The sequence below is a fragment of the Odontesthes bonariensis genome, chromosome 6, assembly GCF_027942865.1.
Source record: "Odontesthes bonariensis isolate fOdoBon6 chromosome 6, fOdoBon6.hap1, whole genome shotgun sequence".
NCBI classification, from domain to species: Eukaryota; Metazoa; Chordata; class Actinopteri; order Atheriniformes; family Atherinopsidae; genus Odontesthes; species Odontesthes bonariensis.
This window is the reverse complement of record NC_134511.1, coordinates 26,255,823-26,281,374: the sequence shown is the minus strand read 5'-3', so window position 1 is coordinate 26,281,374 and position 25,552 is coordinate 26,255,823. Positions and strand designations below refer to the sequence as shown.

At 39.4% G+C, this 25,552-nt stretch overlaps 1 protein-coding gene across 1 annotated transcript; it reads left to right on the top strand.

Moving 5' to 3' along the window:
- The first annotated feature begins 1,958 nt into the window (after positions 1-1,958).
- Positions 1,959-23,722, top strand: ppm1f (protein phosphatase, Mg2+/Mn2+ dependent, 1F). The gene is made up of 8 exons (XM_075468153.1): positions 1,959-2,182; positions 5,395-5,614; positions 10,573-10,703; positions 13,220-13,422; positions 13,539-13,727; positions 15,163-15,306; positions 18,717-18,810; positions 21,876-23,722. The coding sequence occupies exons 2-8, from the start codon at positions 5,427-5,429 to the stop codon at positions 22,220-22,222; spliced, it is 1,296 nt and encodes a 431-aa protein (XP_075324268.1). The 5' UTR covers positions 1,959-2,182; positions 5,395-5,426; the 3' UTR covers positions 22,223-23,722.
- The last annotated feature ends 1,830 nt before the right edge of the window (positions 23,723-25,552 follow it).

Below are 25,552 nucleotides of genomic sequence, written 5' to 3'. Positions count from 1 at the left end.
GGAGAGAACACACCAAATAATGTGGGAGAAAACAGTGTTCTACTGCAGGATAAATAAAAATTCCTATATTGTTCACAAAGGGTCACAATGGGTCCAAATATTGGTCAGGTCAAAAGCCATCAATAAGTGAGGGGTGGGTGGGGGTCACTAACTGCAGCAGCTAATCAGCCATTTAATGTGTGGAATCTGAAAAGCAGTAGCTAACAATGGCACTCATTATCAAGTAATTAGGCCCTTGACTTACTTGAGTGTGTGATTTTAACTGAATTTAAAACAAGTTGAGATTAGGCCAACTTATTTTATTGTAGCCTACTTTACTTTTTCTATGTCATCAGAAAAAGGAGAATGCATACCAATCATCAGGGGAAATACTGTTGCAAAGGACCAAATCCAATAATGTTGTCTTTAAACATGTTTGCAGAAGATAAAATGCAGTGGCCAACTAATCTGCCATTTACTATGTGGAATTTTAATAGCACCCAAACGTGCATTATTGTCACTCCTGCCTACCACAAACACACACACACACACACACACACACACACACAATTTCCAAAAATATACATTTTTACCTGCAAAAAATACTGTACATTGGTCGTACTAGTAAATATTAGATCATTATTTAGTAAATATTCATGAAAAGATCAAATTTGGCAGTAGACAGCACAGTTTCAATGAGCAGCTAGTTGCAATACCTACTCTGGCCACCATCTTACACAGTGCACCTTTAACTGAAGGGAATATTGTTAATATTGTATTTGGTTTATCTTTTGTATTCATTACAAAACACACACGCGCACACACACACACACACACACACACACAATTAATGGGCCCACTTGGAATGAAACAACATAATAACTTTGTATTCTTTGGAACTATGTTTGTGTCCCTTCACTGAATTTAAAACAAATATCATACATTTTGTATTTTGATATTTTCTTTTTGGTGCAATAATAATAATGAGCAAGTCATGCATTATAAGAAATTAATGAAAAATGTCACACTAGGCTGGCCTTACACCTTAAGTTCTGAAAACAACCAAAAAACAACTGAGCATAACGTTGTTGGTTGGTAGCAGTGTAACTACTGGCTAACGTTTCATATGGGTGGTTCCCTAAAAGTCCAACGTCATCTTTTGTTTGGGTTTCACTGTACCCAAAGGGAACGTTTTTAAGTGGTAGATTTTGGTTTGGTTATAAGCAAACCTTTAGAGAACCAAAGTCAAACGTTTTATTTCCGTTCTCTGTTACTAGGGAATACATTTGCATCACAAAATCGTTCTCCAGGAAAAAGTCAGACCTTACAATCGCTTCGCGCTATTTCTCTCTACCTTTGTATCACTGCGGGCTGTGTAAACCGTGCAGACCGAGCAGTCCCCTGCTTCCAAGCAGCAAACACCGTAACAGGTGCGGCTGTCGGCAGGTGGCTGCACGCAGTGATATCAAGGGAGGCAAAAATAGCGCCAAGCGATGTGAGGTCTGACTTTTTTTGGTGAACGATTTTGTGACGCAAATGTATTACTCTTTTGAACGCATATTGTTTTGAGAAGCAAAACGCTTTATTTTTGTGGCCCCAGCCAACTAGCCGGACTACTTTCGTCAACACCAAAACGAAGCTGGAACTCAGCTCACAGGACGCAGCAGGGGGTAAGTCAAATTTAATAAATGATATTGCTAATATGGGATGTCATACAGCTTCATGTCAAAAGAGGCGAACTATCCCTTTAAGTATAATTTTATTCCATATGACTTCTGTTACTCTGTTACTGATTTATGCAACTCAAAGGCTGAGGCGAAGTGGTTAGCAAACAAACAATATAGACCACTTCGCATATCAGAATTGTAGTCCCCCCGCCCCTGCCTTCAGACGTCACAGGTGCTTTAAAAAAAAAAGAAGAAAAAAAGAGAAGAAATACACAGTTGTAGTGTATTTCTTGCAAACATGTCCTCCAACAAGCTGAATCTCGGGATCCTCCCTCCTCGTGGTGCGTGTTAGGATCTGAGAAGTTCCCTAATGGTTTACTGAGATCCATTTCCGGGTCACAGGCTAGAAAAAAACAGATGGGACGAGCGAAGAGAGCGAAGTGAGGGAAATGAGCCCTTTGTCTCTCTGAAGGCGCTTCCCTCAACTGTGTGCTGACAGTGAGCTTGGGTGGACGGCGCTTTGCTTCCGGTCCCAGGTAAGACAAAAACACTTCTGACGCCTTGTCGGGGAAATTTGCAAACCGACCTAGCAGATAATGCACATTTATTCATGCTCCCGATGACACGCGCAAAGTGCAACTACAGCCTTGACAAAGTTTCCGGTCAAAATCGAAGTAATGCGATAATATACCATTAAGCGAATTTAATTCCTCATGTCGAGTACAATATAAAGACTGATGTTTGGTATTAATGTTTGTTGTTGCAGCAGTTTGACGCCTCCTGATCTAAAGCGGATTGTGGTCACTTTTTTCCACTTTTGCACCAACTTAATAGTTGTTGTAAGCTGCAGCATAGTGTGCCGCACCCTCTCCACAGCGTGTTCTGCAACATGTTAATGCTCTAATTAAACTGGTGTTTATACCAACTGGTGACACTAGACGACACTGAAGTTGGCTTCGATTCACAGCTTCCGATTTGCGATTTAAAGGGATATGCATAAAAGTCTATTTCAGGTTGTTTTTTTTTTGGCATGTCGAGCATCTTAGACTAGATTTAGCATTACATTTACCACAACAGTTAGACCGATCAAATCTGGAGTTAATTATTCTGCACAGGGTAAATATTTATCAGCACTTTGTGTCGGATTTGTTAAATCTTTCATTTGATTTCTAAAAATGCAGAAAGGGGCAATTTAGCTGTTTCTTCGTATGTATTTCACTTTAGACTGGGTCCTGTATGAAAGTAACAATGGTTAGACTTTTCTAATCTGAACTAATTTACACCCTTCAACAACTGATATGTCCTGTTCTACATTGAATTTTTATGAAAATCTTTCTGTCAAAACCTACTCTGCATTGTTGAGTAATTTGTTAATGTCATCTCAACAGTCCTTCTACTATTGTGTCATAATTTCAGACCCGGCTTCTTCCTCTCCTGCTATTTATCTATTTTATTTTTTTTAACTGTGGCGTCTGTCCCCATCTGACAATTAAAAGTGGATCTGATACCTTTCCTGCACTTTCACCACATTTAATGTCTTATGACAGTGGGAAGAAAACCCCCACTTACAGTTGCATTCATTACATAAGTTAAGGGTTTTGTGACAAACCAACCATAACTACCTGGTTTCATTGGGACAGGGAAGTACATATAAATAAAGGCTTTGTCATATTAAAAAAGGATTTAAAAATAAGAAATTTAGATCAACATATCACACTATGCTTTGGACTTAAAAGTGCTGAAATTGAGAATTGTCAGTGCTTACTAGACAATATTCAAAGTCCATAACTGTAAAATTCTGTAAAACACAATTGTTTATGAATGAAACAAAAAGTAACTTGAAGGGACAAAGACACCCCCTTTTGCTGATTTTACTCTCTGTTGCAGTCTGCATCATTGCATCTTATGATGGAGACAAGTGCTAAATGTGATGTTTTCAGAGGTTGGTCAACAGCATTGTCATATTCTGTTTATTAACTTTCTTTTTATTTATTTATTGTTAGATAATGGGTGGTTAAAATACTAGTTGCATTATTACCAGTTATAGTTATTTTGTACATTTTATTATTCTACTGTGGAGCTACTTCAACACCACACATAAAGAATTTTAACTCACCACATTATTCATTATAATATATATTATAAAAACTTGATTGGAAATTTCCTTCTCACTTATAACTCCTCGAAAGTTTGAAGTAATACTTGAACCCCAAGGACAACTTCAACTCTCCCGAACGAGGCTGAATTCTGAATTCTGAAATGAATGTGATTTTTATGTCAGATTTATCTAGCCTGGTATTGGGCTAACTCTAACAGCAACATGTATCCAAATCATCAGTGCCTTTCAAGCACTGAAATGGTATACAATGCCAAAATACTAAGGGTAGGTGGATAGTATAATCAGGAAGTAATTGTACAGTATAAAACTGAAAAAGAAAAGAGCAAGACACAGGAAAAGAGCAGTAAATGTGAAATGGGCAAATAATTGTGGAAATTTTATCTTTGAGAAATTTGGTCAGAAAGAGCAAAAGAATACAGGACAATAATTATTTGGAATATATCATGAATAAAGGAAGACAAACATGGATATGGAGAATTTAGTAGTATTTTAAGCACAAAGTTGGGATTAAAAATGATTATAGTTGGATTTAGATTGAGCATTTCGCTATAAATAGTTGAAGTAATATGATGATCTCACTTAGAGCAGATAAATGTACGCTAAAATCAGTTTATAAACTAGGACACCAAGAGGTTTACGAGATAATGGATTAAGGTACATGGGAATGAACTTGCATAAAAAAGGACCTTTTTTATCTTACTATGACATATTGCAGGTAATCACGTTCACACAAAAGTCTGATAGGTAAGTCCTATCTGTGATGGGAAGGAGAAGGAGAGGAAGAAGAGGGTCTGAAATGATGGTGCATGCAAGTGGAAATATTATTAAAGAGATAAGAAATCTTGTAAGTTATTCTGAATATGCATCAATTTATTTCTTTTTACTATGCCGAGCCCTAGATCATAGTCATCCTCCACTCATATTTTTACACATGAATTTCATGAAGTAAGACTGTATGAAAATAGTCAAGTATCACTATAACAGTTGCACCCACAAGGAACTGTTGGACCTTATGAAACCAGAAATAGCTGTATCACAAATGAATCTGCCCTGTCCCTGCGTGAGGGGCGTTTGATTATATTATACTATGCTTTAACGCCTAAGTTGAACTGTTTTTAAACGGACCGCTTAAGATTAATCTGAATATGCAAATTTTATGAAAAGAACATTTTAGAAACAGTTTATTTAATTTAGCTTCGCTTTGAACATTTCTGCAGTCACTTATCTCTCGGAAGAGCAGCCTTGCAAATAGGAATATCATCACTTTATCTAATACTTTTCAACGTGAAACAGCAGCATACATAAAGAACATGCTAACTTGAAGCAAAATTATTAGTTTAAAAGGTGATCACTGAATTTTGGCTTTAATTTTTATGGAAGCTTGTGTCTGACATGAAAATGTAAGGATAGTTCTGCGAAAACACATACTGTTAAATTAATGCTAAGGCTACAAAGGTTAAAGATGGGACAAGAAAGTCTTTCAATCATACGTGCAGTCTTGCATTTCGTTTACAGTTATGTCTTATTGTCGAAAATGAAATAATGTGAAGTGATATAATGTTTAGAAGTTTTGCTAGCTGGAGATTAACCTTTTGTATGTTACTTGTTTTCATTACTTATATGTCACAGAATTGGAGTGAAAGTTGGCCCACTGTTCACTGATGTCAAAGACACAACTGACTGAGATGGAGGAAGAGGCTCGTTGTTTCCTTGGAAGGTTTGTGGAAGAGTTTCCGGCCGCTCTCGAGGAAGGAAGTCCATTGCCAGTCAGCCCCCTGAGCTGCAAAGTCAGTCTGGAGGAACTGCATGGAGAGAGCCTAGAGCTCGGGCTGAGGCTGCTGGCTGCCAGGTATGACTGGGAGGGAGAGGTACACAAAATGCATTTCATGTTTTCAGGTTTAAAGACTAAGAAGGCCGACAGCTATATCAATACAAGAGTAAACACATGTATCATTCTTTCTAATTAAACAAAGCAAACAAACAAAAAAACAAACGAAGAAATGCTTTTTTTTTTCTTTTTGCCAAACCATAATGAAAGGTTGAATAAAAAAAAGTTATGTGTTTTCCAATCTTATGCTCAGATAAAAAAATGGAAAAAAGTTATAACAAGCAGTCAGATTCAATTCTGTATAACTCTTTTATCTGAGATGCGTAACATGGCCTGTAAGCTATGCTCCGTGTACACTGTTGGCTATACAGCAAATTCAACAGTAGAGCTCGTTACCATCTGGGCGCAGATACCCAACAGTTGAATTGATAGTTGATGGTTGGCCTACAGTTTATGCCACCTGTGGATGCATGCAAATGTATGTTCTCACTGCTCTTTAACATGAATTGAGTCTGCTACTTGACTCCAGTAAAATGCGTTATATATCCTTACAGTGCGGTTAATCACACGTCCACACGGGCAGGGCATTTAAGCAAGATCAGTGGCTTTGCAAGCTAACAGTAAGCTTAAAAGTTTCTCCCTATGTTCTGACAAGCCTGCTTTATGCACATGATATTGCACATGATATTGTCTTCAAGAAAAAGACAAACTTTATATACCCAGAGCATAAGGAGAAAAGTGTGGTTTACAAAGAAAGAACCATTATTGTGGTGTCTGTCTGTGATCTCTGGGTAATAGTTCAGGTTTTGTCAAGCAGCAAACCCAAGAACAATATTGCTGCAATAGAGGAGAGTAGATACAAAAGTGTTAATCATAAAAAAAATTTAAATTAATATACTCTCCATGTCCAATACAGCTGCACTTAATAATGTTAACCTTTAAACTCTATACAATTCAGTTAAAACTTAGGAAGACCATTTAACTCGGACCATTTAATGGAGACATGAGATCACTTCAGTTTTTGACCAATTCACCATTTTATTTATTGTTATATATTTTGAATCCCACCAACACATTAATTTCCTAATCCTGCATTAAAACAGCGCCATCATCAGTTGTAGAAAGAAGACAACAGCAACTGTATTAATATCTCCATCTCTTCTGACTCAAGAATAACTGAGCCAGACTAGCTACATGAAGAACCTTCTTTTTCGCCAACCTCATTTTATAGACTAAGCAGTGACACTATGCAGTGACAGCAACCAGAGACAACCTAATTACCAGTTGTCTAGTTGCCGGCCCAGTGCATCTTTAGTAAAGGTGTGCAAAATACTTCCATGCCAGGCCTAGACACTCTTTGGCGCCTGATATCATTAAAGAGAGTCTCTATGAATTGCAGACCAGCCAAAACAATTTTAAGCAAACATATCAATTTAATCAGTTCAGTATTGTTTAAATAGGGCCAGATCACTACAAATTTCAAATCGAGGCACTTCAAAGACACAGTCCAATTCCAGTAAATTAGGATCAAATTCATTTTTCATACAATCATAACCCAATCAAATCAAATTCATTCAATTCCAAATTAGTCCAATTCATACAATGCTAATTTAAAAAAAAAAAAAAAAGTTGCCTTGCAAGGGAAACCAACAGATTGTATTGAAACTTCTCTTCGATTCAATCACCATTTTTAGCATGCATGTGGTGACAGTGGATCAAAAGGCATGTTAAATGAGATCATACCAGGTTCAGCAGTTTGCAAAGTAGTCTGAGGGGGAGGATGGTGTTAAATGCTGAGCTGTAGTCTACAAAGAGAAGCTGAACGTAAATGCTACTGGCCTGTTGTCGTTGAGGCTGTTGATGGAGGATTTATTTGAGTAGAGGGACTATGGTGGAGGACATCAAGCAGATTGGTACAACGAACTGTGACAGGGACCTGTTGAACATCCTAGTGAAAATCCCAGCAAGGTGGTGTACACAGTCTTTCAGCATGTGTCGGGATATGCCATCAGGGCCTGCTGCCTTTCTTGGGTTAACAGCCCTCAACATGCATCTCACCTCATGCTCCTTCTCTGTGAGGGTGAAGTTGCTGCCAGCCGCAGGTAGTGGCATGGGTGCTTCTGATGACTCCACTTCAAAACAAGCAAAGAAGAGATTCAGCTCAGAGATTCAGGCATCACCCTCAGCAGCTCCGAGGCCAGGCTTGTAATTGGTGAGGTGCTGGATTGCTTGCCACAGTTGCCCGCTGTTGTTGCTCTCCAGGTAGCCGTTAATCCTCCTCCTGTAGTCCTCTTTGGCCTCCCTGATGCTCCTCTTTAGGTTGGCTTGGGCCTTTAGAGTACCCGATGTCCAGACCTGAAGGCAGTGTTTCTCTCCTTCGGCAGGTGCTGAACAACCCTGGTCATCCAGGCCTTTGACTGGGATAGACCCAGATGCGTTAATCTACTGTGACCATGTCTGATGACTCTTCATGTAACACAGGACAGTGTCCGTGAATACGTCCTGTTCAAAAGTGTCATCATGTTAAATGTTCCAGTCAGTTTTGTTGAAGCTATCCTGCAGCTGCTGAGAGGCTCCACCAGGCCAGGTTTTAACAGTCTTGGTGGTGGTAAGTGCAGTGGATGTCGGTGTATACAAAGATTGATAGTAGGGATATGTGGTCTGACTGCCCTAGGTGTATTAGTGTTCTAGGCCTAAAGCTGAGCTTAATATTTTTATAGATCTTGTCCACTGTGTTAGCTCTTCTGGTAGCGCACTTTACATGTTGATGGAATTTGGGCACTGCTTTTAAATCCACATGGTTTGAAGTCCCCCGCTATGATATGCACAGCATCCAGATACAGGCTCTGCTGTAAGCTAACGCTGCTATGTAAATGTCAGAGAGCCGAGTTTGAATTTGCATCTGGAGGAATGTACACAGCAGTTTTCATGACCCCACTAAACTCCCTCGGAAGGTAAAATGTCATTGTCATTTAACAGTCGCATACTCCAGATGTGGGGAGCAGTGACTGGCTACCATTGCTGTGTTGCTACACCAGTTGCTGTGGATGTACACACAGAGTCCCCCTCCTCTATTCTTACTGGAGTCTCTGGTCCTATCGGGGTGCTGTGCTGTGTAGCCTGCCAGCTCCATAGTAGATATGGGTGGGTGTAGCCAGGTCTCAGTAAAGAGTAGCATGCAGATGTAGCTGATGAATTTGTTTGAAGCTGCCTGAAGTCTCAGTTCATCAATTTTATTCACGAGTGATCTTACACTCCTCGTTATATCCTCCGGAATGTCATGTGAGTGGAGAAACTCTGCTGTAACACTGCTCTTGCTCAAAATTCCTATTTCAAGGAGATTGTCCCAGCTAAAGATGTCAAACAGAATGTAATCAAGATGAGGAACAATACGTACACAAGCAACCAAACAAAGCACTGAAATTGAGGAAACTGAACCATTGTTCAGTGCGCTGCAATCTTGCCAACTGAGATGGAGCACGTTAAATGTATGAGAATTGGCACCACTAAAACAGTGGTGAAGGGCAGTGGTTGTCTATATAGAGTTGTTCTACCATCTCAGTGACCTTTCCATTTGATTCCTGGTGTCACAATTATCAGTGTTCATTTGTCTTTGTATGATGTCTGGTTTAGAAAATTGGCGTTTTATTTCATTCGTGTGGACATAAATTCAAAATGGCCACCAAGAAACCACCATGGGACATTAGTTGACCCAGACAACAGGCAAACATATTAAGTACTTAAGGGTCCTAAAAAACATGTTTCAAAAACGTTTGTCTCTGGGACATTGGGACCCCTCCTTCCTACTAGACTAATATTAGTTTGGACTGTTGGCTACAGGCTCAGTTGGGGTCCTGGCATGTACAAATCTGGTCCCTACACAGAAAAACATCCCCCACAGGAAAGTTTGGGTCTTCCAAAGGTTTAAGTTTGTATTAATTCCACACTTTAGAACGCTACACATGGTTCTGTGACTGCTCTCCGATGGTTCCTCGAGCAACTTTGCAAACACAAATCTACGTATTGCAGCTTTTTTCGAAATATGTGGAAGTTGTGTTACTTGTGCTGGTTTTGATCCTCCAACTTTGCCTTTTCATGGAAAAGACAGAGGCAAAAGTGTGCAAAGAATACTGTGACCTTTCTGAAAGAACCTACAAAGACGGTGTAATTGTAACCGCATCTCTACTGAACTGTTCATATAAACTTCTTCAGAAAGGTCCACAAAGCTCCAGACACAGAAAGCCCAAATTGGACCTAGCTCAAAATACTCACTTGGAGATGCACTAACACACAAGTGCAGGCCTCATGGACCAAAGTTTCCTAAGTTGTCTTTATTCACTTTCAAAACAGAATTTAATTCTGCATTAGCAATGGACTTTAGAGCCTTGTCCAGATTCCCTTTGCTGCAAGATTAATTAACTTGGAGCAGGTTTGGTTTAGTCATGTTGTAGATTACTTTTCAGTGAACCGAAAACAAGTAAACCTAGGTAGATCAATGATCACTATACAGCTGTGAATTAACTTTGAAGTACAACTGAACTTAGTTTGAATAAATTGAGCATCCAAAGTATCACAGGCTTGGTCTCCGGTCTGCTCACATTTCTCTTATGAACTTTGCCCCATGAGGAACACATCATATCCTGCCTACTGAAACTCTATTGTTCTCTCAACTTCCTGCTTCCTAAGTCCGGTCTAATCTGTCATAAAAAAGTAATTTTGTAAAGACCCACAAGTGTAACATGAAGTGTTTGATATCTAAGATGTTACAAGATACTCCCCATAAGTGGGTCTTAGGCATTCTATCTTTTTTTTTTCTTTTCTTTTTTTGTTTAATTTTATATATTTATTTTTTGCTAGACTTTACTTGTTGCTCTCTGTCATTTGCCTGTACATGTATACGTCACCTGACTGCAGAGTCTGGTTAGGAAAATGTTTCAGAACTTGACACAATATGCATCTGTGTGTGTCTGTTGAATCAGGAGTGCGCCTTCAGGCCTCAGTGCCCTTCTTTGCCAAGCAGCGCTGTCCCAGCTTCTGAAAAATGACCTCTCCCCTTTCCACTGCCTTCAGGAGACTGAGGCCAACCAGGAAGAGGAGGAGCAAGTAGTCCGTAAGTTCTAAGTGTATTGACATATTTAGGGATATCAGCTGCCATCTGTAGATGGGATAGGATAGGAGAATAGGATAGCAGCTTTAACACATGAAGGTCGGAGAATATCTAGAGAATCATGCCCATACTGTTTTCACATTTACTTGTTCACACTTACTCTTGTTTACAGCTCCTGTGGTTTATAAAAGTCTGTAAATATCAATAGCCAAATTCAAAAAAATTCTTTGTGCAAAGCTTGCCCATAGTGAGGAAATTCTGAGACCATTCTTAGAATTGTGGGCGTTCACCCTGAAAATTGGGGTAAATCCTAGTAAAGATAAAAGTATGAAGCATATCGAGTTAAATATAACTCTGTGCTCTATAAAGTACAGTATTAGGGCCACATTAAAAAAGAAATAGGGCCACATTTGAAAAATAAATAAATGAATAAAAAATAAGTAAATAAATAAATTACGAGAATAAAGTCATTAAATATGGCGAGAATAAATGACGAGATTAAAGTCGTAAATAATTGGAGAATTAATTACGAGAAAAAAGTCGTTATTAAATATGGCGAGAATAAATTACGAGATTAAAGTTGTAAATAATTCGAGAATGAATTACGAGAAAAAAGTCGTTATTAAATATGGCGAGAATAAATGACCAGAATAAAGTTGTTACTAAATATGGCGAGAATAAATTACGAAATTAAAGTTGTAAATAATTCGAGTATAAATGACGAGAATAAAGTCGTTATTAAATATGGCGAGGATAAAGTCAATTAAAACTGCGAGCAGTGATATCGGCCCTCGCAGCCAAGCGCAGCTCCGGCCTTGCGACCGCCTGACCGCCGCCCCGACGTGGTCATCCACGCCGTCACGCGTGTCCCCCGCCCGTCCACCAGGCGGAGCGTGCGACGAATCTCCCAAATCGGCTTCAGTGCACGACAGTACGACACCAGTGGCACGTGTTCAAAGTTGGAGCGATATCTCACCTTCCAGACAGGAGTTACCGTCACTTCCTGTTTTGTGGGGGCGGGGTTTAGTGACGTCAGAAATGTACCACGCCAACGTGTCAAGCGTTGCTCCGTAATGATGCACAAAAAATATGGTGCAGATCGGATGATGTCTCAAGGAGATATAGCTGTTTACATGATATAGGGGGCGCACTGGAGTCACACTCCAATATAATCCTATTGGGCTCTTTAGAGGTTAACAAAGGTCATTCTTATCTAGTTTGGTGCAAATGGGATGATGCATGTGAGATTTAGAGCCGAACGTATGCAAACGGCGAGGGATTGGAATTTGCCATTCTGCCACGCCCACACTATTTTGTAGGTCCTGACAAGACGCACAGGTGTGCTGAGTTTCATGATTGTCGGTGAAAGCATGGCTTGCGGCTGATGTTTTTAGATGTTCTAGGGGGCGCTGTGGAGGCATTAGGCCACGCCCATCAAATATTGGACTGCACACCTGTTGGGGGGCGGATTAGGATCGATCCCAGTGAGTTTGGTGCATCTCGGCTCAAAACTGTAGAATTTAGAGCCAAACGTATGGTAACGGCGCAGTGTCTGACTTCACCAAGCCGCCACAGCCACGCCTTCATCTGAAAACTGTTGGTGCTTTAAAGCAAGTCAGACCAACTTGTTATCTGTATTTTCATTCAAGATCATGTTGATTAGGTGAAGGGGGCCAGAGATGGAGCTTTCCAAGTAAAAAAAGTGACCTCCTGTTCTGAGGGGGCGGAGCTTAGATGACATCAGCATATGACCACATAGGATCGTCATGCATCCAACATGGATGACTCATACCAAGTTTGGTGCAGATTTAACTTTTTACGTGAAAGTTATAGCGTTTCGTTTACACTGGCAAGTACGCCAAGTTCGCCGCTTGGCCAAGCCCCCTAAACATGCTCAAAAACTCAAGATTTCTGATAACTTTTGCTCCCCCATCCCTTAACTGCATACCGACCAAAGATGAAGTCCGTAGCTCAAAATCCCTGGGGCGTGAAAATTTTTCTCCGAGGTGTGTAAATCTGAAAAATGGCCAAAATTTGCCCTTTGACCCAAAATGGCCGCCTCCTTGTACGTTTTAGAGCATACCCCCAAGAGACTTTTGTTCTTGATTTGAGGCAATCTACATACATACCGAGTTTCAGACTTTTACGATGTACGGTTCGGGCTATCTCACGTTAGGTGGCGCTGTAGAGCAGTTTGGCGACGCCCATTTTCGACTCCATTAAAATCATGCGGGGGACAATTTTGGGTAAAGTTTGGTGAGTTTTCGAGTAAGTTTAGGCCTCCCCATTCGCGATTCCGTGCGGAGAAGAAAATCCTTCAGAAACAATAGGCCTTCGCAGCGCTTAGCTGCTCGGGCCTAAATATTCTAACCTGTTGTTTTAGAGGCAGGGTACACCCTTGACAGGTCACCAGTATAAAAGTACTATCTTTACATGTGTTTTGAAAATATTTTAAGTGAGAATGTATAAGAAAAGCAACAGACTGCCATGTATTGTTTTTTTTCTTCCCATGCTGTCAGTACTTCAGTCAGAGGCAGTCCAACATCTCTTTCTAAACAAGCTGATACATGTAGCACTGGCATGGCACAAAGACCTGCCCAAGTTGTCCCTCTCCACTTCTCGTATCAGCCACTGCTCTGTTCATTCCATCAAGAACACAAGGAGGAAGATGGAAGACAAACACTTGGCCTTAGCAGAGTTCAACCAACTTTTTGGAATCCAGGTAAAAGACTTCCACTACAATTGAAACCTGGCTTGTTACTGGTCCTCTTATCTTGTCTTCAAGAAAAAGACAAACTTTCAATGATGTTTTTACTCTTTTTCTCCACCATGGTCAAGGATGAAGTGGAGCGTTCCTACTATGCTGTGTTTGATGGCCATGGGGGTGTTGATGCTGCCATCTACTCTGCCACTCATCTTCATGTTGCTCTAAGTAAAGAGGAGACACTGCAGAGTGACACTTCCATGGCTTTTAAAGCTGCCTTCAAACACACAGATGACATGTTCAGAGGCAAAGCTAAAAGAGAGGTACTGAAACAGCAGATATCCCTTATCCTGAACACAGTAATGTTGCAGTTTTCAGTCAAAAAGAGTAGTATTAACAGAATATTATGAATTAAATTCACTTAAATAATATTAAACATAATTTAGTAAGTAAAAATTAACAATTTATTTATTTATTACCATTCAATTTATTCTTGGATATTTTCTGGTTATCCATCTGGTAGTTGAAGTTGGATGAGAAAAGAAGCCAATGTGCCTTAAATCTACTGCCTAATAGCCAGTAGGGTTTGACTTGGTTTTAAAACAAAGTCTAAATTTGTAAATGGACTGAACTTGTATAGAGTTTTTCCAGTCTAGTTGCATTTACACTAAAAGCCACATTCATCCATTCAGACACACACAGTAATACAGCACATCATTAGCCCCTTTCACACTGCGATCCGCTACCTTAGCAGGTCCAAATTGCACCTTCGACCCGCGTCGAGCAATGTGAACGCTTGGCGCGTCAGGGTGACCCGTGTCGCCTGAAGCCGAGTTCAGGGGGCGTTGCCTAGTGGCAGAGCGTCACACGAAACACATAAAATGCTGGGCGTGTGCAATGACGTTGGCACAAGCCATGCGTCGGAGGTAGGGTTAAATAGAGTAGAGTACTATTTATTAATCCCGAAGGAAATTAAGGTGTCAAGTAGCAAACATATATCAATACAAAAAACACAAGGCACTATACACAACATTGCACATATAACAGCCATATAACTCTTCCATATATTACACATATATCAGCCATATAGCTCTTCCATACAATCAGCAAAAAAATCACCTTGAGGACTCGTTTTTGCAATTGTATATGCAGTTCATGGAGATGTTATTTTACGGGGTGTGGATGGTTACAACGTGGGATGCCGCCGAAGAACACATGCGGAGAATACAAGAGCACTATAGTCCCCGACATGTGCCGGTAAATAACGTCCTCTGCTCGGAGGCTGAGGAGCTCGCGGACCTCCTTGTCTCCCCAGTTGGCCATATTAAAAAATGTCTCGAACTTGATGTAGGCTAAAACAGAGTAAAACTTGTCCTCACCTGTCGCTGTTGTTCTGAATTAGCTGTCCATTCTGTCTTGCTGTTAATTTAAAACTCTTTCTTTTTTTTTTTTTTAAATCTCATTAAAATTTATTTTTAAAACATGTACTTTGAACTTATTTTTGCATTTGATTATGAGAAATAGAAATAAACCAAGACATTATTTTAGAGGCTAATCCTAGAATGTGTGTGCGTACACTATCCCAACACTTTCCCAAAGTTACAATTCAGGATCCATGCATACAAAAGACAGCCTAGGAGCAACTGGGATACAATATAGTGTCTTAACAAACCTATGCGTTATATCATCTTCACATTCTCTATTGTGGTACAGAAAAAAAATGCTGACGGAGATATTTTTGTGTTTGTGTGTTGATAGCGTCTGCGAAGTGGTAGTACAGCAGTGGCTGTGCTGATCCATGGTCAGGAATTGACTGTGGCTTGGCTTGGAGACTCTCAGGCAGTACTGGTCAAAAAGGGACAAGTCGTCACACTCATGAATCCGCATAAACCAGAAAGAGAGGTAAAGATATAACGCATCTGCAAAGAGATCTCTGCTGCTTGGAATTTCAAAGTAGTTTGTTTCCATATTGGGAATGTCAGGTAATAATGCTGTACATGTTTAAAATGTGAGCAGTATAGATTATAACTGGAAGCATGAAAAACTGGCATATATGTAACTGGCATAATATACAAGTATTGGCTCATCTACTTTTACACGCATATGAACTTCAGTAACATCCCATTCTTAATCCATAGGGTCTAATATGATGTTGGCCCACCCTTTGCAGCTATAACAGCTTCAACTCTTCTGGGCAAGCTTTCCACAAGGTTTAGGAGTGTGTTTATGGGAATTTTTGACCATTCTTCCAGAAGCACATTTGTGAGGTCAGACACTGATGTTGGACAGAAGGCCTGGCTCACAGTCTCCACTCTATTTTATCCAAAGATGTTCTATCGGGTTGAGGTCAGGACTCTGTGGAGGCCAGTCAAGTTTTTCCACACCAAACTGGCTCATCCATGTCTTTAAGGACCTTGCTTTGTGCACTGGTGCGCAGTCATGTTGGAACAGGAAGGGGCCATCCCCAAAATGTTTCCACAGAGTTGGGAGCATGAAATTGTCCAAAATCTCTTGGTATGCTGAAGCATTCAGAGTTCCTTTCACTGGAACTAAGGGGCCAAGCTCAGCTCCTGAAAAACAACCCCACACCATAATCCCCCCTCCACCAAACTTTGCACTTGGCACAATGAAGTCAGACAAGTACTGTTCTCCTGGCAACCGCCAAACCCAGACTCGTCCATCAGATTGCCAGATGGAGAAGCGTGATTGGTCACTCCAGAGAACGCGTCTCCACTGCTCTGAGTCCAGTGGCGGCGTGCTTTACACCACTGCATCCGACGCTTTGCATTGCACTTGGTGATGTATTCAATTGAAATTCAATTCAGTTTATTTATGTATAGCCAAATTACAACAAATGTCCTCTCAAGGCACTTAAATAATATAGTCCAATTAAAGCCAATTGGAGTTCAATTCATGTATGGCTTGGATGCAGCTGCTCGGCCATGTTAACCCATTCCACGAAGCTCTCTACGCACTGTTCTTCAGCTAATCTGAAGGCCACATGAAGTTTGGAGGTCTGTAGCGATTGACTCTGCAGAGAGTTGGAGACCTCTGCGCACTATGAGCCTCAGCATCCGCTGTGTTATTTTAGGTGGACGACCACTTTGTGACAGCGACCCATTCTCTCACAGATGTTTGTGTGTATATACATCTATATATATAATGGTACAGAAGGAAAAGGCCTATTTATCAAAATGAAGTGTTGCTTGTCACTCCTCTACAAGGGGTCTAAGGCCATGTAAATGGACTGTGTTTGTATAGTGTTTTTCTCATTTAGTTGACCACTCAAAGCGCTTTGACACTACATGCCGCATTCACCCATTTGCTCACACACTCATACATCACACGTCTTAGTCAGTGCTTTATTCTATGCATTCACACACATTCATTCACTGGACACATCAGTAGGCAACGTGGGGTTCAATGTCTTGCCTAAAGATGCTTTGACATGAGGCCCGGGGAAGCCGGGAGTCAAAACACCGACCTTCTGATTGGCTGATTAAGTGAAGCACCCAGTGCTTCACTTAATTTGTGATTTTCGAGGGAGTAATGTTTTTGATCTCGAGAGTGAGAGTTTTCCAAAAACAGGAATGATAAATCTGTGTCAATTGCCCTGAGTTGCTCTCCCCTTTTCCTTCTTCTGAGGATGATAAATTAGTGGTGGTAAGTTTTCTTTTCAGGGCCAATCAAACGTCTTGCTGTCCGTTTAACTTGTATCTTTGAAGTCAGTAGATAAATAAACACTGGCAAAATGTCTGTCAGGTGTTCCTTTTGGCTGTGTCCGTCTGTCCCAGCAGGGTCACTACGTAATGATCAAACAACAAAGTGTGTTCTTCAGCTCTGCTGCAATAGTTAATATTACACAGTAAAAACTACACAGATTTATTTTACATATGGCTAATCACTGATGGCTGTTTTGATTAATTTATTCAAATATTTTCCATACCCACTTCATACTGCTTAGTGTTACAGGAGGGCTGGCACATATCCCATAGGGCAAGAGGCATGGTACACCCTGCACAGGTCAGCGATCTATCAAGGTTGAGGTCATGGTCACGTTTATTTATATAGCACCTTATAACAACCTGGGTTGACCAAAGTGCTTTACATAAATAAATAACAATAAAATCCAACAGATACATTTAAAGGGATAATCCGGAGTAAAATGCACTTTAGATCAATTTACGAGATGTTGGGAGTACATACGTTGAGTTGACATCAAAATCATGTCATTCGGATGTGTTTTGAGAATTTAGATTTGACCGTTTTTAGCCAAAAGTCAGAGGGGCATATCGTTTTGCCGCTACAAAACGCTATTTTTATACCTCTTCTACAGCTCCAAACAACATAACACTTACGTGGTAGTGAGTAGAGGGTCCCTAAAGCCAAACCGAAGTGTCCCGAGGTCTTCATGTGGTCGGATATAGAGTCCAGAATGAATTTAATCAAGCCAGTACCTTTCCGGAAATGTTGCTGCTGCAGCTGCCGCTACAGACCGTGGTGAAGTTGGTTTGATATTGGATATTCGACAGATATTCACAATAAGGAAATAAGGTGTCTTTTTTTTTCAAACCAATAAAAATTTCCAGAGTTTCTGATGAACGAATATGCAGCGGTAACCCATTCCACAGCTTAGGGGCAACCACTGCAAAAGCTCGATCGCCTTTAGTTTTTAGCCTGCATTTAGACACATCCAGGTAAAGTTTGTTTGCTGACCTCAGAGCTCTGATTGGTCTGTGAACATGTATGAGTTCAGCTAAATACTCAGGGGCCAGACCGTTCAAAATTTTAAAAACAAACATCAGGATCTTAAAATCAATTCTGAAGCGGACAGGAAGCCAGTGCAGAGAGGCCAGAACTGGGGTTATATGTTCCCGTCTCTTTGTACCTGTCAAGAGCCGAGCAGCAGCAGCATTTTGCACAAGCTGCAGGCGTCGCAGCTATCGCAGGGCGAACACGGAGACGAACAACCATGTATACTCTCACTCATACCTACTGTTATTTTAGAACATCAGTCAGCCTAAAATGCTAGATTTTGGACTGGGAGGAAGCTGGAGTACCTGGAAAGAACCCATTTATGCATGAATGACTTGCACAGAATGGCCCTAGCCGAGATTTGAGTTTAAAAAAACTTCTTGCCATTAGGCGACAGTACTACTAACTCCAACATTCTTTCTTCATGCTGCAAAAAGAATTTCTCATTTTTTGATTAAGTATTCATCAGTTTAATTTATAGTGATGACGGTTACATAACGCATTGAAAAGTTAAAACCACCAGTGATGATGTCTGTCTTTTGTCCTCCACTTCACAGGATGAAAAACAGCGAATTGAGGATCTTGGCGGCTGTATTACCTTCATTGGTTGCTGGCGTGTTAATGGCACCTATGCAGTATCCAGAGCAATAGGTTAGTGATTTCCAACGGATCAGAACAGAGAGTACTGCATTTGACATGACTATTTGTAACAATGGTACCACAAGAGTATTTGACCATTTTTTGTCATTTAGTTCCCCCAACGGTTGTGGGATGTAACACCACTGTCCTAAAAACAAATCTATGTGTGAGCCCTGCACATGTACAGCCATACACACAAATTTGTGGTCCTGTTGAAGAGGCCACAAAGACAACATCAAAAGTCCCCAAAAAATAAGAAACGACCATTAAATCAAATAAAAATAAAAATTTAAAAACTAATTTATCCCAAAGGGAAATTACTTTGTTTCATTAATATTTTCTCTCTCTTTGATGACCATGTCCAACTGTGTGGTACCAGGTCTTCATTTCATTTGCTGGGGTCTCATTTAGAGTAATTTTGTATCCACAAGAATTGACCCTGAAAGTAGCATAGAAAACTTTACAACACCACAAACGTTTTGGCAGTTAAAACAAACATGGCAGCAGATAATAAGCAACTATGTAAAAACTTTGACCCATGTTAAAGAAAAAAAAATTGAAGACAGGGGCTTTTTGCTAACAGCCACACTTTTCAATTGTAAAAGATGAGGCAAAGCCAACTGAGATTTTACTTATTTATTTTTTAATTAGGGATGTGTCAAGAAAGAATTCAAGGATATATTTGATATACTTTAATATTACTATACTTTCATTACCCCCTACCCGAACCAGGGTTTGTATCCCCACCAGGCTGTGACTGGTGTGCAGTTGGCGAGAGGTTGGGGTAGCTTGTGGTTGTGGAAAAAAGATGGTTGTTGTGTTGTGTGGAGCAGTGATGGCTGGCATTAGGGGAGTGACTCTGGGACGCCAGTGATCATTGTCTAGCCCAGTGTTTCCCAACCTTTTTTGGCCTGAGTACCCCCTGAGCCTTCTTGTCACACCACGAGTACCCCCTCACACATACAACGCGTGCGATGATTCTCCAAAAGTAGAGCAACACAGTGGTTATTACATGAAAATCATTTTATTTAATATCCTTAACTTGAACATAAAATTCTCAGGCTTTCTCTCTCTTTTTTTTTTTAACCTCAGTTGAATTCAACATAAGAATAAAAAAAACATTTCCTTGAAATATATATAATTAACCAAAATAGCATAAATACTAAATCTAAATAATCTTCCTTTGTTATCTAACTTAAACAAGTAACATTTTTCTTTTTTTTAAGAATACATGAACATAACTCATTTCTCTCTCTTTTTAAGAATACATTAACAGGCCTAACTCATGTAACATTCATCACAAAACTGGAGTCTTCTTCATAAACAGTCCTCCATAAAAGTGTGACGCCCTAATAAATAAATAAATAAAAATAAATAAATAAATAAATAACTCCCCGTGCGCCGCGTACCCCCTGCAGTAGCTCCGCGTACCCCCGGTTGGGAAACACTGGTCTAGCCTCCTGGAGGTGTCGTGGGCCCAACTAGACGAAACACTGAAAGGACGTTCCCACCTGATGACCCCAATGATATGTTGGTCAGCACTGCTCACTGATCTATATTATAGGGAGTATAGGGAATTATTCACTGAGTCTGGTCCATTTTTTTTTTTTTTTTTTTTTTAGCACAAGTTTCTTGTGTTTGCCAGTTGGAAATAAGATTGTGACATTCAAGGTACAGAGTAAAGGCCTGACTCACTCTAGTCAGAAGTGGAATGCACAGCAGTTGAAATTAAGGTTCAGGAGAGTTTCCTTTCCCAGTAATAAGCATAAATTTAATTTACTACTTTTCAACTCAACCAAGTCATTATGGTAAACTGTTGAAATCATAATCCTGGTAAAAAATAAAACCTAAGAAATGAGATAAAAGGACTGCTGAACAGATATTGTGCATGTAAAACATTGATACAGTTTCAGTTTTTATTGTTTTTATTTTTACATGTAAATACTTTTGGAGTTAAAGTTATATGACACAACAAACTTTCCGTTGTCTCATTCTGGCTCGGTAAGCTGTCAAATAAGAAGCACTGGGTTGTTTCAGCCAGTGGGTGAAAGTGAGGTGTTGTAGCAATGTTCAGTATAAAAGAGAACAATAAAGAGCATGTCAGCCTGTTCTAGTAGAAAAACATTATAAACCTGTAAATGAGTATTATATGTTTCAAGTTCTGGTTTAAAAGTTCCTGTGCAATTTCCCGACTTGAAAGGATTGGACCTCAGCTCAGAGATGACTGGATTCCACTCAAATGATGAAACAGTTTATTTAGGCATTTAGCCATTTAGGTAAAAACCTTTCATTGAAGAAAAACAGACAAAGGAAAAAATTGTCAAATATTGAATTATTGCAAACCATGTAACTTTAAATAAGTGCAACCAATAAATAAATGAATAAACATCTTAATACATATTCAACCCATTAAAGTGCCTTATTCTCTTAAATAATATTGTATGGAAATAAATTGAATATTGATGCTTCACAACCATATTAATTCTGCATTATTTATTGTATTTCACTAACGGTTACTGTATTTTAACAATTATACTTGTAAATAAATAAACAAACATTTAGAAGGAAAGTAAACCACATGTTATTCAAGGGTTAATGGCGACTGATCCCCAGCTAAGCCACGACTGTCGACACCGGGCAACAAACAGTCCATGCTCTATTGCTTCCCGGCTGCTTCTCTGGTTGTGCTGCTGTCTCCAGTTGCACAGGTTCAGTGTGGATTTCCAACAGGCCCTCACCAGCCTCTTACTTTGGCAGCCTCTCTATGGCTCTGTTACTCCTTTCTCCTGGGCTGAGCCTTTGCGCCGCTTTTATGGATCGGGGCTGCACAAAATTGTTCCTCCTTGAATGTTACGTTTCTTAATTATGTGGAAGTGATCTTTACTGCTTAATTACCTTCTTCTATTTAAAGCTATAAAGCACAATCCTTTTGATTGACTATTTACTTTCCTAGTTTGACTTGATAATATGCCCCCTTTTGATGAAGAGGGTTCCAGTCTGGAGTAGTAAATATAATTTTTATGTGGTACTGCTGTCTGGAGTTTCAGTTGTTAACCACATCGACATCCCTCCGCCAGGTGACTTTGACCAGAAGCCTTACGTGTCTGGAGATGCTGACTGTTCAACAATTCCGCTGTTAGGGGACGAGGACTACGTGCTTCTCGCGTGCGACGGCTTCTTTGACGCAATCAACCCTTCAGAAGTCCCATTCCTGGTTCTGGATGCACTCCAGCAGACTCTTGACCCCGATGGAGGAAGAGACACTCCACCAGAACACTCTGAGGACAGTGTAAGGCAGAGAGTTGCTGAAAAGTTAGTTGGTTATGCTAAGGCAGGTGGTTCTAGTGATAACATAACAGTGATGCTGGTGTTCCTACGTCCCCTGGACCAGCTGTTGACTACAGGAGCTGCACAAGCTACTTAAGATCTTGAAATGTTCTAAAATGCATCAAATAGTCTGTTGCAAAATTCCAATGTTCCAGACTCCTGTCTGACATGTTGTTCTTAAATCCACTTTTTTTGTCTGCATAACAGATTTGGACTGTTATGGGATGTTGGTGATGTTTGGAGCACAACTGCTCTGGTGGAGTGGAGCCCTCTAGTGTTAAATCTTTCTGTGGTTTTCCGCCACATATGCCCACACACCTCTGTATGGCTGAGTTTTTCTGGTCAGTCAGAAACATGCATGCATTTCAGGAAAAAGAAAAAATAAATTACACAATCTATTTAATTTCATCCTCTGCCTTTTTTGACCCACAATAGATGTGTTTAGGTGTGATTTTATACATGCACTGTCTTACTTTTAATGTCATTATTGATCTTGTAATATTTTAATAAGTTTATTTCAATTTGATGAGATTTAGTGACTGTAGAATAAAACGCCAATGTTTTCTAACACAAGCGCAGATTAATATATACTTTAATTACCTGTTAACACTCGATATGCACTGAAGATGTTTCTCAGAGGGATTTATTAAAAGGTCAAATTCAACCCATATATATTCAGTTGCATTTGATAATTTGAATTCAACGATGCTTTATTCATCTTAAAAAAATAAAAAAAGGGAAATAATTTTTACAACATAAACAAGAACAGTAATTAGTCATTAGTTATAAATAATTATGAAAAAGTCATTGTGTAGAGTTTTTGTTGTGAACAGGAATAACCTGTACCATTTTACATTGTAGTAGAGCTGAAAAAGCTTCTTACTGAACAGTTTGTTGTGTGATCATGTTATCTTGCAGTTGCTCAGTGTTGTCTATTATGTTAAGCAGCTTTTACAACATTCTCTGTTGCATAATCAGCTCCAAGGGCTCCAGAGCAGCCCCCAGTACATAACCAGCCTTCTTGATGAGGATAGAAATAGTGTTTGACTTATTCCTGGCCTCATCTTATCTCTTTTGTATTGTTACATTCAAAATGAGGGGATTGTTCTCAGACTATGCAACAAAAAGATTGCTCTGTTCCCTGTGCTCAGCCTCCTCTCTGAGGTGTACATTGTAAAGAGAAATGGAGAGAGAACAGTACCCTGTGGTGCGCCAGTGTCCTCAACCCTCCCAGAGTAACTGTACTCTCTCTGTTTTTATAAGATTCAGTATATTCAGTATTATTTTATTTTTAAAATTATGTATTGGTTACATTAAATAAAGCTTTTTTGTTTTTACATTTATTTTGCTTCCGTAAATGACTGTTTCAGCGAGAAAAGCTTGCCCCTTCTTAACCTCCATGCTGTAAAAACAGGCTGTTGCCTCTCTAATTTGTTGGTATGTTTTTCAGGCTTCAGATTTCATCAGCAGCATCTCAAAAATATGTTTTCTTTGCATCATCAGTGTTAAATTGTTGTTGGATTGGATTGTACTATGTTTTGAAGCTCCTGTATGCAAAAACTATACATACAGTATAGTTGTGTGTGTGTATGTATGTATGTATGTATGTATGTGTGTGTGTGTGTATATATATATATATATATATACACACACACACATACATACATAACCAGCCTTATGTACACAACCAGTACATAACCAGCCTTCTTGATGAGGATAGAAATAGTGTTTGACTTATTCCTGGCCTCATCTCATCTCTTTTGTATTGTTACATTCAAAATGAGGGGATTGTTCTCAGACTATGCAACGAAAAGATTGATCTGTTCCCTGTGCTCAGCCTCCTCTCCATCACTAGCCTCTTCTCTGAGGTGTACATTGTAAAGAGAAATGGAGAGAGAACAGTACCCTGTGGTGCGCCAGTGTTCTCCAACCCTCCCAGAGCAACTGTACTCTCTCTGTTTTTATAAGATTCAGTATTATTTTATTTTTAAAATTATGTATTGGTTACATTAAATAAAGCTTTTTTGTTTTTACATTTATTTTGCCTCTGTAAATGACTGTTTCAGGGAGAAAAGCTTGCCCCTTCTAAACCTCCATGCTGTAAAAACAGGCTGTTGCCTCTCTAATTTGTTGGTATGTTTTTCAGGCTTCAGATTTCATCAGCAGCATCTCAAAAATATGTTTTCTTTGCATCATCAGTGTTAAATTGTTGTTGGATTGGATTGTACTATGTTTTGAAGGTCCTGTACGCAAAAACTATACATACAGTATAGTTATATATGTGTGTGTGTGTGTGTGTGTGTGTGTGTATGTATGTATGTATGTATGTATGTATGTATGTATATATATATATATATATATATATATATATATATATATATATATATATATATACATACACACACACACAGTCGAGCCCGAAATTATTCATACCCCTGGCAAATTTAGGCTTAGTTACTTTATTCAACCAGCAAGTTGTTTCTTCATTGTAAATGACACGGGCGTCTCCCAGAAGATAATAAGACGATGTACAAGAGGCATCCTTGTGGAAAAAATTATTTCTCAGCTTTTATTTTAAAGAAAGAAGTGCTCTAAGGAGTCAAAGGCCTTAAAAAAAAATCTAAAAACAAAATAAGGCTTCTGCAAGGGATCAGTGAGTTGTCATCCAGCATGTCTGAGACTAAACGAATGTAGTTATATACAGTATATGTGCAGATTGACTTTTCTCAACTACTTTATCCAACCCAGTCTATGGTCATAAACATGCCAAAAGTTTGTAGTCTACACAGGCGTAATTGGTCTCCAATTGTCTAATACTTTTTTTTCCTTAATAAGTTTTGGCATAAGTGTAATTAAGCTGTGCTTCACAGTTGGTGACAGGATAGATTTTTCTATGCATTTGGTAAATGCATCAAATATTAAATGAATGATTTAGTTCCTAAAGTGGTCAGGACCTGGAGATTTCCCATTGGGCATTTGGAATATGGCTTTGTCTAATTCATTCATCGACAAATTAGCTTGTAGTTGGGTTTTGAAAATTTAATCAAATTCAGGTGGCTGGCCCTTAATTTTATCTAAAAATGCATCACACTCAGTATCACAGAATCTGGATCCATAAAGGCAGCTGTAAAATGATCCATCTTGTCTTGATTTTCACACAAAAAGTTGTCAATAAAGACCTTATTAATAGTCTTATTGTCCTGCCTACTTTTTTGCAAATTGAAGAATTTTTTTCATGCCCTTCAATCCATTTAGCAATCGAACGAACAAATGTACCATTGGCTTTTTCAATGTAGAGTTCATCAAGCTTTAACTGTAACTGAGATAGTTCTATTTTATCATCTTCATTGAGGTGAGAGTGATTGCTTAAGTTATTAACCTCAGAAATGATATCCAATTGTCTTCTTATCAATTGTGCAATATTCTT